At 51.9% G+C, this 18,566-nt stretch overlaps 7 protein-coding genes across 7 annotated transcripts; 5 read left to right on the top strand and 2 right to left on the bottom strand.

The window, feature by feature from the left end:
* Nucleotides 1-1,577: 1,577 nt before the first annotated feature.
* Nucleotides 1,578-2,962, top strand: J4E82_004545 (uncharacterized protein; the record flags this gene model as incomplete). The annotated part of the gene is made up of 2 exons (XM_051730822.1): nt 1,578-2,450; nt 2,501-2,962. 2 exons carry the CDS (start codon nt 1,578-1,580, stop codon nt 2,960-2,962), a joined length of 1,335 nt encoding a protein of 444 aa, XP_051589303.1.
* Nucleotides 2,963-4,423: 1,461 nt separating this feature from the next.
* On the top strand, nt 4,424-5,923 carry J4E82_004544 (uncharacterized protein; the record flags this gene model as incomplete). The annotated part of the gene is made up of 5 exons (XM_051730821.1): nt 4,424-4,494; nt 4,731-4,822; nt 4,891-5,263; nt 5,448-5,802; nt 5,849-5,923. The coding sequence occupies 5 exons, from the start codon at nt 4,424-4,426 to the stop codon at nt 5,921-5,923; spliced, it is 966 nt and encodes a 321-aa protein (XP_051589302.1).
* Nucleotides 5,924-8,870: 2,947 nt separating this feature from the next.
* J4E82_004543 (uncharacterized protein) lies at nt 8,871-9,917 on the bottom strand (the record flags this gene model as incomplete). Its single annotated transcript, XM_051730820.1, has 1 exon — nt 8,871-9,917. The coding sequence occupies one exon, from the start codon at nt 9,915-9,917 to the stop codon at nt 8,871-8,873; it is 1,047 nt and encodes a 348-aa protein (XP_051589301.1).
* Nucleotides 9,918-10,984: 1,067 nt separating this feature from the next.
* Nucleotides 10,985-12,147, bottom strand: J4E82_004542 (uncharacterized protein; the record flags this gene model as incomplete). The annotated part of the gene is made up of 2 exons (XM_051730819.1): nt 10,985-11,699; nt 11,747-12,147. The coding sequence occupies 2 exons, from the start codon at nt 12,145-12,147 to the stop codon at nt 10,985-10,987; spliced, it is 1,116 nt and encodes a 371-aa protein (XP_051589300.1).
* A 344-nt stretch (nt 12,148-12,491) lies between these two features.
* Nucleotides 12,492-14,414, top strand: J4E82_004541 (uncharacterized protein; the record flags this gene model as incomplete). Its single annotated transcript, XM_051730818.1, has 4 exons — nt 12,492-12,531; nt 12,597-12,769; nt 12,816-14,339; nt 14,388-14,414. The coding sequence occupies 4 exons, from the start codon at nt 12,492-12,494 to the stop codon at nt 14,412-14,414; spliced, it is 1,764 nt and encodes a 587-aa protein (XP_051589299.1).
* A 564-nt stretch (nt 14,415-14,978) lies between these two features.
* Nucleotides 14,979-17,073, top strand: J4E82_004540 (uncharacterized protein; the record flags this gene model as incomplete). Its single annotated transcript, XM_051730817.1, has 3 exons — nt 14,979-15,235; nt 15,386-15,414; nt 15,467-17,073. The coding sequence occupies 3 exons, from the start codon at nt 14,979-14,981 to the stop codon at nt 17,071-17,073; spliced, it is 1,893 nt and encodes a 630-aa protein (XP_051589298.1).
* Nucleotides 17,074-17,659: 586 nt separating this feature from the next.
* Nucleotides 17,660-18,541, top strand: J4E82_004539 (uncharacterized protein; the record flags this gene model as incomplete). Its single annotated transcript, XM_051730816.1, has 1 exon — nt 17,660-18,541. One exon carries the CDS (start codon nt 17,660-17,662, stop codon nt 18,539-18,541), a length of 882 nt encoding a protein of 293 aa, XP_051589297.1.
* Between the last annotated feature and the right edge of the window lie 25 nt (nt 18,542-18,566).

Genomic DNA, 18,566 nt, shown 5'->3' with positions numbered 1-18,566 from the left:
TTAAAGGGTCGCACCAACGCATGCGATAAGCTTTGAGCGTCATCGTCTAGAAAAGCTCGTAGTATTTACGACTCGCGGCGGCTGCTGCTGTGCCGTGATGACCCTGTTTCCGGCCCAGGGTTGCCACGAGGCCGCTTCCGCAACCAATGACTAACCCCTGCTAGTTCTAAACGTTCGCTTCGCACCTGCCTTGTTCCTGAGGCGCACCTTCCTCGCTCCTGCCCCGAACTCACCAACGTTCTCGCGGCATGGCGGAGAGGCGCGCACCGTCTGCACAACCTCACCGAACTACCATCGAGTCAATTGCACTACGACAGCACAGGGCACATGTTTTCTTCTCAACAACACGTCCTTCACAAGCGCGCATCACCTCCTCACCAGTAGCCAGGGCCATTATTCAATCGCCAGCGGCCCTCTGCTGCCTCTCCCTGCTGCCCACCTGGTGGGCCGGCTTTCCTACCGCTTTGGTGCAAATCACCGGCATTGATAAACCACCTGGCAATTGAGCAGCCGGTCCGTAAGAGTAACGATAGATGATGATGGCCGATATGCTGCATCAGGTCCGCTTTACATTGCGCTAGACGCGAGCACCTGATGCTTCACACCAGCTCTGCTACTCGCCTCCGCACTATCCTGCAGATCGACATGTTGCAACCAAAAGGCACCATCCGTCGCGACCATGCGCTGTGCTCGATGCTAAGGGTGGTGCCGCTGCGCACATCGTGCAGATCACCCTAGGCATTAATTGCGTGACGATATAGCCTACCCCACGAATCGCCAGACATGCGAGGTTAGGCCCGCGTTTCATCCAGCTCCCACCAACCCCATCTAGGACGCGCCCCGACAGCCTAGATAGTTTTGCTGTTATTGGTACTTTGCCTTTGCAGGGGCTCTCCTCGTTGCTGCAGGTATCAACACTAGTGCCTGTGAGCCACACTTAACCCGCTGCAGTGTCTTTTTTACCACATACATGCAGGGAAAGCCTTCATGTTTGACGTGCCCGCCTCCCGAGTCTCACCAACCTTGTACTTCAGACAGTGAGCCACGGCAACCTCAAACGTCCGTCATGGCACACATTGCCAATTGCATGCGCTCCGATTCCGACAAGTCTTCTGTTTATATAACTCTAGAAACGTCCTCCAGGATGGTAAGCCACTCAGCTCCACTCTCCATTGCAATGAACTATCATTTGCCCCGACGTTCACGCTCACTCAGAGATATTCAGGCTGCCAGAGATTCCCAATCGCCAAGTGCTTCTTCCCACACCAAGAGTCCTTCGCTAGCAGCCCTACATCAGCCTGCTGCATCCAAGTACCAACTCTGGCCTTCTGCAAAAAGCCCAGTAGGATTGTCTAAGCCAAACCAATCTTCGGACAAGTTTGCCGCCCTTTCTGCTGGCCGATCTTCTACATCTCTTAGTGATACAGCCGTGCTGCCAGAGAGCAGTCTACCCTTTTGGCAGCGAACTGGATCCTTGTCAAGAAGAAGAAAAGTCAGTGTGCCCGAGCTTGGAAGCACTATGACTACTGTACAAGAGATGTCCATCGACTCCCGTAAGTTTCTCCTCAAATTCCACAATGTTCGAACGATTGCTTACAATGTCATCAGCGACCATCCCTGGGAGGCCACCCCTTCGTAAGCTCTCATACGAAGCTTTTGGCCATGAGAGATCGTGCAGTGCTCCGGGTACTAACTGGAGGACCGGACCTTTTGGGGATGCAATGATGGCTTGCGTAACAGGTCCTTCTCACGTTCCAGCTCAAATCATCAACGCCCCTCCTTCTTCTGATTTACCCAACGCCTCCGGAAGACCACTTTCTCCTATCCTTAGTCCTGGTGCAACACCCAGACCCTACCTCAAGGTCCAGACCGCCAGTATGGATGAAGAAACCCGTCCACAAGTACCACCTAAATCACCCGCTGTCGAGCGTAAAACTTCACCAGCCCCGCTGATCCTCAACTCGAAGACAAGTCGGCCACAAATGACAACTCCCGCCTCGACGACTTCGGGAGGTAACACACCATTGAGTGCGATGGACCTTCGAAGATCGCCCAATGGTAGTATCCCACTGCCTACTCCACCGTCGACTTTTACCAATCCTTTCTATGCATCCTCACCTGCATCCAACAGAGGTTCGCCACGCACCGAGAGGAGAGATCCTATCGCAACACAATCGTTAGCTCACAATCGAAACATGTCAGAGTCGTCGATCATGGAAAGAGGCCGACCTAAACGACGCAACAGCAAGAGAGAACGCAGCAGGACTGTATCAGAGGCCGACGGTGCAGAAGCTATCCCAGACTCTTGGAAGCTGCCCGAAGGCATGCGCGTATCAGAGGCTGCGAGACGAATGAGTGATGCCGACAAGAAGCTTCTTCACAAACAGGCATACGATCAGGCTGGCAATTTTGAGGTTCTGCACAAACGCGATGTAGCATCATTATCGAGAGTAAGCTCTTTACATCCTTGTCAAATCGACTAAAGCTGACATCGCTACAGGAACTCAGAGCTCTCGACGAGCGCTGCGATTACCTCCGAAAGACCTACAAGTCTTTGCGAGCGGGTCGCCAAAAGCTGCACGGTCGTATGATCGCTTATCTCAGGCGCGGAGAAACAGTCATCTTTTCACGCGAATCACTCCTCAAACAAGAAGAGGCCCTAGCCGAGCTGGACATTTCGATCGACGAGTTCATCCTGAAACTTGAGCAGGCCGAAAATCGCCGCTTGCGACTTCGGCAAAAGTTACTTGAGCATGTCGCTGCTGCTATCGTGCTCAACCCTAGCGCTCGGGACCAGGTAGCCGAAACTACACCACCACGAAGTCCTGTAAAGGTCGATAGCCCTTCTCGACATCAACGAAAAGAGACCGAGTCAATCAAAATTTACGCCGATGGCCACGTTCTAAATCTCTTCTCTGACATCGAGAAGGCCATCGGCAAGATGTGCGAACAGACATGCTAAGGGCCTCATGAGAAACACATGTTCTATTCCACCAACTTCGATACCCTCTTCCTTGCCTTTGACGGCCTATCATTAATTTCTACCTCTGGACATCTCACGACTTCATTTATTTGTACCATAACGACCTGAGCACACGCTCCTCTTACCGCTATCTCTTCTATCTTTCTGGACTGGCTCGACTTGACGTTTGTGTACACAAAGGAACGATTACATCATCGACATTCTGCTTTATCGTATACGTTGGCATCTATACCCAAGCTTTTGCCCATCCTTTCAGTTTTTTTCCAAGTATTCTTTTGCACATCAATACTTTCTCTTACATCACGATGTCAAAAATGGCGATGACCATGCCGGGGTGGCGTTTCATGTTTGGGCTTTGACAAGGGCAGGACGCTGTTGTGGCGTACCATGTATGTATCTAGATACCACCTGCAGGGGTGGATGAATCAAGAATGACATCTCAAGTCAAACGTTTCAGTCTTCTTCCAGTATTTCTTGTGGCACTGATCCTGCCCAGAACCAGACTCGAGACATCGTCATGCCTCGAGCACACGGCTTGAACCTGGTACGAGATATCACACTGACGACCCTGGTAGGTACGGCGCCCAGCTTCCTTCTTCTGGATAGGCCTGCGACAGCAACTGTCACGACGATAGTAAGTAATTTGCCCATAAGTACAGCGGAGCAAGCGGTACTTTGCGCGACAGGAATTGTGTATTCTAGAGCTCAAATTGTTTCATTGAACTACGTACCGCACGTGGCCAGGCTGGAGCCCTTGTGATAACATGGCCATTATAGTCTGTTTCAACGGGGGCATCGCAACGCCTTGAAAGGTGCCCAATGAAACGGAAATACGGTGGGGCAAGAACATGAGAGGGGACTTTGCCCAGAGTATCGTTTCTATAGGTTACCAGGGGGTCTATACGTGCTACGCGAGGCTGCACGCACATCCGCGCAGCAGTCATATCAATTTTCTTGATCCCACCCTTGTTTGATTGAACCAGCTTTTGCAGGTTTCGCGAGAAACATGGCAGCAAGAATTGAGGACCCGTCCGGAGATGGAGGACACGCCTAGAACACCCCGCGAGCTGGACACGGATCTCGGCCGCCGTCAAGTTTCAGAAGGCGACTAAATGACTGTTGGGTACATCCCAACACACGGCACGCATCGAGTATCCGACCTGAAAGACCAGATGTATATTTGCCGTTTAGCAGAGATGAGCTCTCTTTGAAGGCGCGAAAGTGGATTGTGGTCGAGATGCCGCAGATAAGTGTAATCGGTGGGGTCGGCTTGCTCTGCCGCGGTAGGACTATCCAGAGTCTTTGTGCCGGCGCCACCTTTCTCCGATCCTTCTCCGCACGGGCCGTTGCCCGCGTTTTTGCGCGAAAAAGTTCACTCTTTGGGCGACGACGTGACGAGTTTCAGAAATCGACATATTTCCCGCCATTACTCTCACCACCATGGCTACCAACAGCATCAAGTTACTGACCGGCAATAGCTATCCTGAGCTCGCAGCTCTAGTAGCTGATCGGTACGTTCAAGTTCTTACCTCTTGACGCTCTTTGAGGCTACGACTTGGCATGCACATGCCCAACGGTTGTCACGCCTTCATCACTACCACCACGCAACAGATATAGCTATCACCAGGCTTGCAAAGCTATAGAGCACATTTTTAGACGACCATATCATTTTTTCTTTTTCGAGAGTCAAAACAGGGTGCTCGACTGTCGCGCACCTGCTCGAGCAAGATCGCTAACGGAATCACAGACTTGGAATCGAGCTCACCAAGATCCTCGTGCTTCAATACTCGAACCAGGAGACTTCCGTGACTATCGGAGAGTCGGTCCGAGACGAAGATGGTATGCATCATCTTTCTCTGGGAGCGAGCACCAACGTGTCCGGCTTTCCTCAGCTTACCATAACGCAGTCTTCATCCTGCAATCTACGCCACCAGGCGATATCAACGATGCGCTCATGGAGCTGCTGATCATGATTAATGCGTGCAAAACGGCTTCTGCTCGCCGCATTACTGCTGTGATTCCAAACTTCCCTTATGCTCGCCAGGATAAAAAGGACAAGTCACGCGCGCCTATCACGGCAAAACTCATGGCAAACATGCTTCAAACTGCTGGTTGCAACCATGTCATCACGATGGACCTCCACGCCAGCCAGATTCAGGGCTTCTTCAATGTGCCTGTAGACAACCTCTACGCAGAACCGAGTACGCTCAGATGGATTCGTGAGAATCTGGACGTCAAGGACTGTGTTATTGTCAGCCCAGATGCAGGAGGTGCAAAGAGGTAAGATCACGCCACATACGTTCGCCAAACACTGGTTCGACTATCTGGTGCCGAGTGCGAGAGTGCGCAACCATGCAACGGTGCAAACTCAAGACCCTGAAGCGTTCCCTTGTGCCATGTTGGAGCGTCGGACTGCTCTCCGCACCACGGCTTCGAGAAGGTACTAGTGCTAATGCATTTTCAGGGCAACTTCGATAGCCGATGGCTTGAACCTTGGCTTTGCCCTCATTCACAAGGAGCGAACACGCCCGAATGAGGTTTCGCGAATGGTTCTGGTCGGAGATGTACGAGGCAAGACGGCCATCCTGGTCGACGACATGGCCGACACATGCGGAACGCTCGTTAAAGCGGCGGACGTGCTGATCTCCGAGGGTGCAAAGGATGCGCTCGCAATTGTCACACACGGCATCCTGAGTGGCAACGCCATCGAAGCTCTCAACGGCAGTAAACTCAAGAAGATTGTTGTCACCAATACCGTACCTCATGAGGATAAGAAGGAGCTGTGCGATCGTATCGAGACGATTGACATCAGTCCTACTGTACGTAACTCATGCCTTCGAAGATTGCCGCTCTAACAACAAACAGCTTGCCGAGGCCTGCAGGCGTACCCACAATGGCGAGAGTGTTAGTTTCCTCTTCAAGCACGCGCCTGTCGACTAAGGAAGACGCTACCGTTCTACCAACGGCAGTCCTTTAGCATATGAATTAACGGCGTCACGGGCGGTATAGGCGTTAGGATCAACATCACGATATGAACTATTCTTCACACGACAGACATGATGAGTCTATGAAGATCTGCAGATCGCCTTTCAGATCACGCAACTAGTAGTGAAGCCACTGCTGCAGCACGTGGCGTCGCACTAAGTGCATAAATTAAATTGCACGTTTCTATAACATCCTCTTCCCGCTAAAACGTATGGCAGGTGCGTCTAAACTAAATCCGCTGTCAGCCGGGTTTGACATGTTGGCGCCAAAGGACGCCATGGTGAGGCACTTGTCTAGTCCGTCACGTTGCGTGATGCGAGCTACCAGGTTAGTCTGCTTTTAGCCCGGAGCAGTTCAAACTTTATGTCATCGTCAAACTACATACTACCATCCGCAAGGAGGTTTCACGGCTTACAGGATCTCTGTGATCAGTACCCTGCATGTTGAGTACGAATGATTGATCGCCGCTAAATATCGCTTGCGGACGTCTAGTGGCACCATGCATACGCGACGTATTGGTCTGCATGGTGATAGTCACAGCATGCAGCCACAGTCAGCGCCCGCGAACTGACATCAAACGATGATCGACGAACTCGCGTAGGTGGGCATTCCGGGCTAGTGTTCTCCGACAAGTTTGCTCGCCTCCGCTACCTCCAGACGCTCCACATATCACAACGAGCATACCCGGACGGAGATCGTGCAATCAAGACTCGGCGGACTCCGTGAGCTCCACTTCCCACTACTCAGCGGTTTCCGTTCCCATAACTCGAGTCACATCATGAGTAATCACACTAGATTTTTCCGAGTCAAGATGCCTTTATTTCCTGAAGATCTCCTACGACTGCCGGAGCTATTCAGAGACCTCAAACCATCTTGGAGATCACGATTCTCACTTGAACCATTTTGATCTTCCGCTCCGACCCGATGCGTGACTAAGTTTATCTTGTGGGTTGACCGGAAAGGCGATCTGGGGACTTCCGAGAAAGATGGGCTTTTAAACTTTCAGGTTTCACGATGTCGGCCTTCATTGGCGCCGCATGTGCCGATGCCGAAGTTCAGCCACTGCGGTAGCATGTCTAGTGTGTGGCTGAAGAACTACGTGTAACCTGGGAAGCCACCGCTGCTTGTCTAGAAAAGGACAGATCCGAGCGATGCGGTGAAGTATGAGTTAGCTCGTAGCTATAAGTCTGCAAGCGGTTACAGAAGTAGACGACCGAGTTGTGCAACTATACTAAGCACACGATCATGGATCGTGATCAACATGTGAGTCTGAGAGAATTTTGTTCAATACGACATGAACGAGGAAACGAAAAGTTTGCCCATGAGCAGGAGATCGCCCCATCTATACGCCCTTTTACTCAGTCGATTGACTCCTGCACTTTATGCGATGCTTGCTTTCCAATTCACTATTTTCATACACATGCTTTCAGCTGAAGCTGATGTTTATGTCTAAAAACCCCCAAGCGCACCCCTCTGTATCCACGAAGGGAACTGCACGCCGCGCAGTCAAACAAGCTATAGTAATCCACTCCTCCTCCCCTCCTCCATACATGTCCGGGAAAGTTTTCGGCACCCCGAGCTGCCTCATAGATTTACATAGTCCGAGTCGTCGCATCATGTATTGTACCGTATGCATACAAACAAGTAAGCAGGCTTCAAAGGTCCAACGACCGAGCAAAGCACAAGGGTCCCGTATCAGCCATCGCTCGAGCGAAAATCAGCGTCAGAAGAAAGCTTCAGCGCAACGATCATATGCACATATCCCCAGCCCCCCATGTCTCGCATCGAACATCACTCCTTGCAAATGGTAAAACCCCGCGTCCAAAAACCAAAAGTATAAAACCCTCCTCCCAGCGGTCCGAAAACAAACCCTATGTTGCGCAATTCAGCTGTACGACACATCCCACTCCACCGGATAAAAAGGCCTCGTTACGAGTAACATTTCAAAATACTGGAAACTGGGCAAGGGTTCATGTACTGTGATACAAACAGCCTTGCGGTCCGAAAAGGTGAACTCTATCATGCGATTTGGACCCTGAGGCAAGATTCGGGTCTAGTCTAGATCTATATCAGATAACGGCCCGAATAGGCAAAGTTTATGGAGAGACTGGGAAGGTGACGCGCTTTTGGGGGCGTGCGGAGCACAGGTCGTGATTTGTAAATACTAAGCGAAGGGGTGGGGGTTCAAAGTCGGTGTGGTTTGATGTACGCCCAGAGCGTGCGACGCGGGAAGGTGAGGTAGTATCGCCAGTGGCTTGGCAGCTGATGTAGGATTTATCTTTGTGAAAAGTCTGGTTCTCGGACGCTCAAGATTTGGATAATTGGCGTGGTATTCTTTCCAGACATGTATGGTGCATAGACACTAGGATGATGGTCGGGTGAATGGTCAAACTATGGGTATTGGTGAGAAGCTATACGTTGAACCCACAATGTTTGCCAGTAGTTGTAGTAACGTTACGCTTTACAGATACGTGACCTTTTTAGGGGTTGCATCTGTGAGTTGATTCGCGCTGCAAACATGCACCAATTTGTGCGATCTGTCTCGTCCATTCAGTGACAGGAGTGGCATGCGTCTAGACGAGCAATTCATCGTTGGTCTACCTACACCATCTTCTTTATCTATTCGCAGGTATACGAAGAGGTAACTTGAGCTTCATTTGGTAAGTCTCAAAGAACTTCTGGTCGTATGCAGTGGATACAAAATATCTAGGCATACACTGTGGCCATTATCATACAGTACTACTCAACAGCATTTTGTTCATATCGCAGCACTAGCATGTTGATCACAGCAATCAAGCAACGGTGTATGTAGTAGTTATAGGAGATTTACATGCGCTCACAGTCCTCAAGCAGCTATGTTTTCAAAGCACTGCGCTATTCTTATCCGACTCTTGTCCGCCTCTTACCAACCTAGCTCACCAGCAAGAGCTTTAGCCAAAATTTCCGCCATCGCCGCATGCGTCGCCGCATTAGGATGATAGTCACAACCAACATCTGAACCTTGACTCGGGATATCCACTAGGCTGATGCTCGTGCTGTTTTGGAGTTGCGCAATAGCAGCATTCAGCGCGTTCTTCTGTGTAGTCTTCTGCGCATCTTGAGTGGAGGGATACCCGTCGTTGAGCATAGGCGAAGTCAGAAGGAAGAATGCAGCGTCTGGGTAGTGTTTCTGAATTGTCTTGACAAAGTTTACCATAGCGGCGGTGTACTCTGCTGGGACGATGGGATCCCGGATGCCAGTTTGGTAACCAAAGTCGTTGGTGCCGAGATTGATAACCACGGCGTCTGGTGTGGCGTTGCCGGGGAATGTGTAGCTATTCAAGGGGTCGAGAGCCCCGTACCGAGTCCAGCGCTGAGGCATAATGTCGCTGGTGTCTGGGGTTGGAGAGACGTAGTTCCTCGTCAGGCCGATGCCGCTCCAAGCGATGATGTCGTAGTCGGCATTCAACGCATCTGCGGCGAGGGCAGCATAGGTCTTGGGGTTGTTTTCAACTGCGGCGGTGTTCACGCATGGGTTCACGCCGTCGAGGCCATATCCCACAGTAATAGAGTCGCCAATGACCTGAATCTTACGAGAGGAGTACATGTCCGGACCGAATGTGCCATCCGTGGTGATGTTACCAACAGAGATGGTGCCGAAGAGAGCCTCAGATCGTTTACGCAATTCGACGGTGTGGTTGCCGTTCCGGAGGCCAGCGGGTGTTGTGATGGAGGTACCATTTACGTCCGGGATGACAGTCGCCACACCGTCGATGGTCAGCTGAGCACTGTTGGTACCAGTTGTAGCTTCGATTTCTATACTAGCCGATGAGCCTGTGAAAGTGAAGGATACGCCGGTTCCAGGCCATGTCAGTTCTCGAGTATCCGGATTAACGCGTCCGAGAAATCTTTCGGCAGTGACATGGTCGATAGCAGCCAGTAGTACAAACGGAGAGATGGTGAGCTTCATGACGATGGATAGTGAACGGGTGCGCAGTGCATCACGGAGATGCATCTACGGGCATATAAATACTATACAGCATTGTGGTTGAGCCTCCAATCTAACACGGAAGACCGTTCCTAGCTTCGTGCGAGTAGGAGTCAGTTCCGAAGCTACCTGGATCGTGGGTTCGGCATATATTACGTGCTGTATGGGAAAACCGGGGTAAGCTCTCAGCGGAGATCTTGTTCTTTCTACAGCCGCAACAATACGCCCTGTGGCAACACTATGATTGGCTAAGCGATACCTGTATGATGTAGTGCATGACACTAGAAGAATGCGTAGCTATAAACATTAAAACAATGCGGGGGTATAGTGGTGAGCGTATGGCAAGAAGAAGATTGTAATGACGATCGCGGATGAACTGACTGGTACACTAAGCTTGAACGAGAGTGGTGCGGGAGACATAATTTCCACGAACGAAGGCTGCTCTCATCCATTTGTCCGAAGACACGACTAACAAATGTGAAGACTAGAATATTGAGACAGCATGGGTGATGCAGGATCATAAGAGATGTCAAGATGGGTTGGAGATGGAACCTGATTGTGGGCAAGCGCAGAGCCATCTGCCACAACAGCAGGGAATTTTGAAGTCGGCCTCAACGATACATACTAACAGAGAGCTCTACAATCATGATTTCATGGCTGAGTTGTTGAAGTATTCTGATGAATATATCTTCTTCGATGCGAGCCTTGGCCACTCCTTCATCATGCTCCTGTTCATCACAAGGAAAGTAGAGACTTGAACAGTGAGTATGGTTTCTATAAGATGTGCGATGACGAATGAGATGGGCGGTCTCGAGGACGCTTCCCTTGATCTATTCTGCTAGAACATGATAATTGAGTACAATAATAGTGACAAGTCCTCTCCGTGGTATCATTCGCGCTCCGTTGACGCAGTGCAAACAAGGCGCTGTAACGCTGACAAGACGCCGCCGCAATGCATCGAGTCCAATTGCACCAAACTTTTGTGATGGTCTAATAAAGTGCAGGAATCAAAGAGATCTGAGATAAGATGGAGATAGAGGGCGAGCGCACTATGACGCCGTCGGCCTTTCTGGTATTTCATGTCGTTCGGGTTCGTATGTCGTCTCTCCTAAGGATTCCGTAGGTCCAGAGACAGAAGGTGCTGATGGAGCAGCAGCACTTGGGCCTCGAGATGCCGCTGCGTTCAATCGCGCATTCAGTGCTTCCAGAGCCAGAGCACGTCTCCTCTCTGCTTCTACACGGGTTGATCCACCGCGACCCCCCCTGCTGTTGGGGTTCATGATGCTTGGGAGACCTCCTTCGGCACGGGCGCTTGCCTGTTCATTGCCCGCATCGATGTCTCGATCTGAGAAGGGCGTACACACTTTGAGCGATACCAGTGCGTTGTAGATGCCGTCGGAAAGTGCGCCAACGGGTGTTTGTATGGGTTCCGGGAAAAAGTGAGCAAAGGAGAAGGTGTCTGAGGCGTCACCGCGGATGACGGATCCGTCGCCAGTCGCCGTGGACGATATTGATGGGCTTATGCGGTAGAAGCGAAGGTAGATCCAAGCAGTGAAGAAGCCGAAGTATGCCAGAAACATAGCCGTCTCAGTACCCAGTATCATGCCAGAGATTGTGTTGGCGAGGAGAAAGATGGCGGGAAAGTGCTTGACGCGCATGCGGATGAGGCCCTTGGCGATGGCAACGGTGTGTTCGGGGACGAGCTGCTTGAAGGAAACGAGAAAGCCAGCTTGGATGGCAATGCCGCCGGAGATTGTGGTATGTCTGGACGGCGTCAGTACAAAGTACAGGGAGGGGTATTGTCTACTCACAAGATGGAACCTTTGCTTGTGAGGAGGAAGCCAACCATGTAGAGCAAGTATGTGAGGACGTTGGGTATCATGGCCACGAAGAGCATGAACTTGGTGAACTCGTGTGACGCCCATGCTCTTTCCAAATAACGTCCGCCGTAGAAGACGGTGAGTGCGGTGGTGACGAGACCCAGGACATTCTGCTCCACGACCGTCGCCAATGCAAACACCCATGGATACCAAGGCACCGAATAACCAGGGACTATGGTGAGCCACGGCACGCCATTGCCCACGCCGATGATTGGCTTCTCGACCTTTTCCACCCAGTCGGCGTGTGGACGCAGTGCGAAGTTTATGAGCGTAAAGAATACGACGGCAGCGAGCACGCCCCGAGTCAGCGGGGGCAGGTTGATCCGGGCCATGGCGGGAGGTGAGAGGGCAGCCGGGAGAGGAGGAGAGGAGGAGGAGAGGAGGGTCGGCCCGGGGGATTCCAGACGGGTGGTGGAAGTGGAGAGGGTGAAGGAAGGCAGCTGGCAGGGATCAGCAGCGCTCGGACGGAGATCTGTGGGGACTAGCTCGAGTGCACAGTGCACAGTGCACGGTGCTCGAGCGCTGAGTAGTTGCAGTTCGCAGGGCAGGTAGCCTTCGATTCTCCGACAAGCTTCGAGACCACGACGGCCACGGATCGCGCAACCAAGACGCCCCGAACCCCAGCGTATACACCCTCTTCTCTCCACGGGCGCATGCAGCGCGTACAGGATGCGCCATGGCGGAGACTCTGAGCAGCAACGCGATGAACTATCTCGGTACCCTTTCCCCCCCTCCCATTCGACGACTCGATTGGCCTGGCCCTTCTGACTTGTGTGTGCAGTATGGCGATACCTTCAGGAGGCCGGCTTCGGTAACGCAGCCCTGCAACTCTCGCGATGCTGGATCCGCGACCCCGACACGCTTCCCTTTGCGAAGAACATCGAACCGCACACACTCATCAGGCTCGTGCAGGATGGCATGTGCTTCGACCAGCTACAGGCCGAGGCTTGCAATGTACGTCGCATACATGCGCTGCAGAGAGCAGTACTGACGGCCGCAGACGGAGCCGCGATACAGGTTCGGCACCGACCACGGACGACCATATTCGGCGCGCAATGGCAACCTCTTGACCCTCGACAAGGGCATACCCGCCCACCAACTCGCCGCCGAAGCCAACGGCGCCGTCCAGGAACCCCCACCAAAGAAGACGCTCAAGCGCAAGAAGACGAAGCCCACCAACGGCGTCGAGCCGCGCCCCGAGCCCCAGGTCAACGGCGATGCCATGGACATCGAGCACAACGGCGCCGCACATGTCACAAACAGCACGAGGGCCGAGTCGGAGCCCATGGTCTCGGAAGCAGAGTCGCCCTCGCTTGCTGACATCCCCATATCCACGCTTAGCATAGGCCAGGACGCTGAGATCCAGACCGAAGCCATTGCCATTGCTGATCTGAACTCCACCACCGTCTCCATCCCTCCGCCCTCGGATCCCGCACGAGTAATCGAGCATACCCTGTGGGGGCCAATAGAGTCTCCCGTACTGCTCGCAGCTGGCAAATCCCTCCTCCAGCTTCACGTCGTGAGCAAGGAGCTCGGCCATGAACCCCCTACCCAACATTTCGACATACCTCTGCCCGTCGACAACTTCAACGTCACAGCGCTGTGCTGGCACTCGGACAACGAACTTACCGTCTCTGTGCGAGAGCAGAGATCCAATGAAGTGGGGGAAAAGATGATGATGGACAAGCTCATCAAGCTTACCGAAGGCGGTCAGGCCTCCCAGGTCGTCTCTTCTACCGCCGGCCTCATCAACACGCTTCGCTGGAATCCGGTCCGGAATTTGCTGCTATCCATTTCGACAGATGGCGAAAAGGGCTCCATCAAGGTGTGGAAAAACGACAGCGACTCCATCCCAGCCTGGACAGAGTTCACCGACACAGCCATCTTCGACGCGCACTGGATAAGCGACTCAGCTTTTGTCGTTTGCGGTATCAAGCTCTTCAAGATCTACGAGGTCAATGAATCCTTGACAACCCAGCAAACTCTCGAGACCTCAGTAACATGGGAGACGGTAAAATATGACGCTGCATCTGGCATCATCGCTGTCTTGGGCATTGAGGATAGGAAGTATTATCTGGGCATTCTCCACCCCAACGATTCGCTGCAACTGCAGACCCATGAATATCCCGACGAATACCCTACCGATCTTGGCTTCCGCGTCAAAGCAAAGAACAATCATCTCACCAATGGCTCCGCTCTGCCCTCCGTCTTGCTTGCAACAAGCTCCATGTCTGGTGCGACGCGCATCTGGAATGCCGACGAACCATTCAAATGCGTCAAATATCTGCCTACCACAGATGGCACACAAGCCTTCAAAACTGCATTTTCCCCAGACGGTTCGCTCTTAGCAGCTGCGGGACCTGATGCTGTCACCATATGGGATATAGAAAAAAGAGATGTCCCAATAGCCTCGTGGCGAGCCAGTGAAACTCCAAGCGACAAATGGAATCCTGGTATAGACGGAGAGTTCAGTCTTGGTTGGGAGCCAGACAGCTCCAGGCTATCCATTGCACTCGGAAATCAGGTATGACCACCCAGCTCAAGAAATACTCATCTACTGACCTCGACACAGATTGCCATCATCACGGTTCCAAGGTAGTGCCAGGGGTCGTCCTTCGAACGGAATCACTTCGTTGTGCAGCGCGTCGCAAAACATTGTGGACCCTCACAGGGTCGCTGCGGCATCGTGCAGGAAGAAGGAAAAACATGTCGGGTCGATTGCGCAGGCGATTGCGGGGGCATTCCGCGCATGCAAGATCGCAAAGAGCGCGAGGCGGGACGCATGTGGAGTCCGGGGTGGCGCCTCCGTCAGATGCGGAGACCTTCGCGCCCTGATAGGCTAAATCTTTCAGTCAAGTCGTCTACCGTGTGTTGAACCCGGCCTTTAGCCTGGTCCACATCTTGACGTCTCGCTAGCGATGGGCCCATTGCTTCGGCAATTGCACCTCACGGCCAACCTTGACGATGGGCGAGGGGCATAGTCAGCGGCGTCCGTAACTATGACGGTTCGCTGTCGCCCTTATGTGACCGATGTCTTCTAATCCTTTCTCTGTCCTACTGTACACTACCCACGTCGGAGAGTGTAGCCTCTAAATAAACCTTAAGCATTGGATAGGTGTCGTGCGACAGATCTTGCTGTGCAACTCTCTCTTTCCTATTGACCATGTCGGCTATTCCTAATCTTCCTATCGACACGCCCGGCATCCACACCAACGGCGGTGCGAATGGTGTTGCTGCAGACTCGTCTTTCAAGCTCAATGATGCGCCGGTAGAGAATCTTCGACGTTTGAAAGTTGTCGTCATTGGGGCCGGCTATTCTGGTATCTACTGTGGGATCCGTATACCAGAAAGACTGAGAAATGTCGACCTGGTAATCTATGAAAAGAACGCTGGCGTTGGGGGGACTTGGTACGAAAACAGGTAAGAAACACCCATCTCACAACTCTTGGTGCGCTAGTATCACAACTACATCAGCGATGTCAGTATTGGTTTCGGGTGATCCTGTTGTAGATACATCGCTTGGTCTTTGGTTGTCTCCATTTTGCACAGTGCTTACTGACCTGATTGCAGATACCTTGGTTGCGCTTGCGACGTCCCTTGTAAGCATCGGGTCCCACATTTACCAATGCATACGCTGCTAACTACCCCTAGCACACTCTTACCAGTATTCGTTCCAGCCGAACCCAAACTGGTCGTCGCTTTACGCCCCGGCAGCGGAAATCCAGTCGTACCTCCAAGATGTCGCGCAGAAATTTTCCGCGGACAGGTTTATCAAGTTGCGTCACCAGATTGAGGCATGCCACTGGGATGACAAAACTGCGAAGTGGAACATCACAGTAAAGAATCTTGCCACAGGAGAAGTGCTGGAAGATCAGGCGGACGTTGTTATCTCAGGGAGAGGTAATCTGAATACACCTTCGTGGCCTGAGATAGACGGCCTGAAAACATTCAAGGGCGAAGTCATGCATTCTGCAGTCTGGAACCAGAGGTATTGCGCATTCCCACAGTGCGTCTTGAGTAGCAGATTGACTGAATTGGTTTATAGGTACGACTTCGAAAACAAACGAGTTGGTGTTATTGGCTCCGGCTCTTCTTCAATCCAGATCGTCCCTTCGCTACAGCGTCTACCAGGTACCCACATCAGCACCTTTGTGCGTAGCAAGACGTGGATATCACCTCCTTTCGGCCAGGACTTATTCGACAAATACGGTTTCAATGGCTCAGCAATTCCCCAAGAGCTCCGCGATCGTTTTGCGAATGACCCCGAGTACTACTACAAGTTCAGGCTTTCAGTCGAAGAGGATGGAAATGGTATCCACGCTGTCACGATGAAGGGAACTGAACTGCAACTCGGCGCAAAGGATATGTTCCACAAGCACATGAAAGAAAGACTAAAGAGCAAGCCGGAAATCTTCGAAGCCCTCTTACCGTCATTCTCACCAGGATGTCGCCGTTTGACGCCAGGCCCGGGCTACCTAGAAGCACTGACGCAGCCCAATGTAGACTTTGTTACATCACCTATAACGCGCATATCCGAATCTGCGATTCACACTGTTGACGGTAAGACGCATGAGATTGACGCTCTTGTGTGTGCGACAGGCTTCAAAGCATCTGCCCCACCTCCGTTTCCGTTGACCGGCAGCAAGGGGCTATCTCTCACGGAGAAGTGGGACAAGCGCGCTGTCAACTATCTCTCGCACTCTGTTGCCGGCTTTCCAAATATGTTCACGATGCTTGGCCCCAACGCTGCCATCGGCTCTGGTAGTCTAACTACCATGATCGAAACAGTAGGCGACTACATCATCAAAGCCATCCGCAAGATCCAAAAGGACAATATTGCAGCCATGACGGTCAAAGAGGCGCGCGAAAAGGACTTCATAGAGTATGTTGATGCATACTTCCAAGGCACAGTCTTCGCCGATGAGTGCAGGAGTTGGTACAAGAACAAGGGTACTGGGGAGGTCGTCGGACTTTGGCCCGGTAGTACACTACACTGCGTTGAAGCAATGCGGAGTCCGCGCTGGGAAGATTTCGACTACGTCTACCTGGATGAACTAGAGGGCCAAGACGCTAACAACGACCTACATGGTGTGGGTAAGAAAGCGAACAGAATGGCTTGGCTAGGTAATGGATGGAGTATCGCTCAGATGGAAGAAAGGGATCTTGCCTGGTATCTGTACCCGGAATTTTTGGATAAGCCTCTTGCACCACTACCGGAGAAGAAGAGCGGTTATAATGTAAGACCGTTTTCATATTGATAAGAGCAGGAGCAAGGATAGTGTGAGTTACATAGCTATCGTTAACGTCTTTCTATTACCAATTAGCACAACAGCACAATGCACATAAGCTCTGGAAACATCTTAGCGTACATCTTATATGCTATGACAAGGCTAGCCAATTACCTGGTCCCAACCTCATCTATGTGCCCCAAGCTCACGCAATATTAAGACTAAGATGATGCTGCGGACTGCAAAGTATTGTTTCTTCCCGTCCGTCAACCTAATTCTACTTTTCATCTCTTCGTATATGGAATAGATCTTGAACATAGCTCGAAAAGCACACAAGGCTGAGAACGCCTGGGGCTTTGCCAAGTCTGCGTGGCTGGAGCGAAGATACAGAAAGCATGTATCATTGGGTAGGATCAGAGTCCCGACCTCGGATGGATCATCTGTGGCATTTCGGTGCGTCTGTTGGGGGGCCGACCCCTCGTATCATAGACCTTTGCAGCAATGATCAAGACGCCTAGGATCACCTATAGCTTGCTGAGCTCCTGTGCTACTTGAGCCTTTTTGCATCTTTCATCTCATCTTGAATCACTTTGCCAACCAAAGACAATATATCATCATGCTGTCTGTCATATTCCTACATTTGTGGCTCACGTGTCTTTTGACAGTAGTCACACGTACCTCCGCGCAAGACGAGGTCGGATGCACAGGCAACAGCAGCACCTACAATGATGCTGGCTTGGTGGTTCCATTTCAAAACCTCTGCGGCAAAGACATAGGCGCCGTAGTCGACTTCCTGGATCCGACGGACGAACAGACTTGGTACGATTGCATGACTCGCTGCGTCAAGAAAGAGCCGCTATGTTACGGATACGATTTCAGACCTTTCGGCGACGTCAACAAAAACTGCTGGCTCATGAACGCTACGTTCGACGCTGACACGGCGGTGTATCCTGGCTACGTGGTTGATGCCGCCATGTTGGGGCCTGACCTCTTGAACGAGCTGTCTGATGACTGTTTAACGTTAGGATTGTGGGGTTGCTTTCTCAAGAATGGTGGAATACAGAACGAGACGACATCTACATCGCCAGCTGCAAGCTCGACGACTTCTGTGACCTCGACGCCTTCCGCTTCCTCTATCACGAACGCGGCTCCTTCCAAATCTAACGGTCTTTCTGCCAGCGCCAAAGGCGGTATAGTGGCTGGTATCGTGGCTGTTACGGTGATGCTAGTAGGCTCGCTCGTCGCCTTTGTTGTTGTCCGGAAACGAAAACAAAGAGTGCGGCATGCCCCTGATGCGAGTGCTGCGGAAGTCTCAGCTCAGAACCAAAGGATAGAATTGCTAGCACATAAGGGTTCATACAGCACTGCAGAGCTTGCGAGCCCAGATTCTGTACACGAACTTGGTGGGTCTGGGCCTGACAAGTTGCCTGTAGCGATGGGGGAGCTTATGGGAAGTTCGCCAGAGCGGCATGAGTTAAGTGGCACTGAGAAGCGCTAGAACATATATGGTTTAGATCAAGAAT

The sequence above is a fragment of the Alternaria postmessia genome, assembly GCF_024291825.1.
Source record: "Alternaria postmessia strain BMP 2775 chromosome Unknown scaffold_22, whole genome shotgun sequence".
NCBI lineage: Eukaryota > Fungi > Ascomycota > Dothideomycetes > Pleosporales > Pleosporaceae > Alternaria > Alternaria postmessia.
This window is presented reverse-complemented; position numbering and strand designations above follow the sequence as displayed.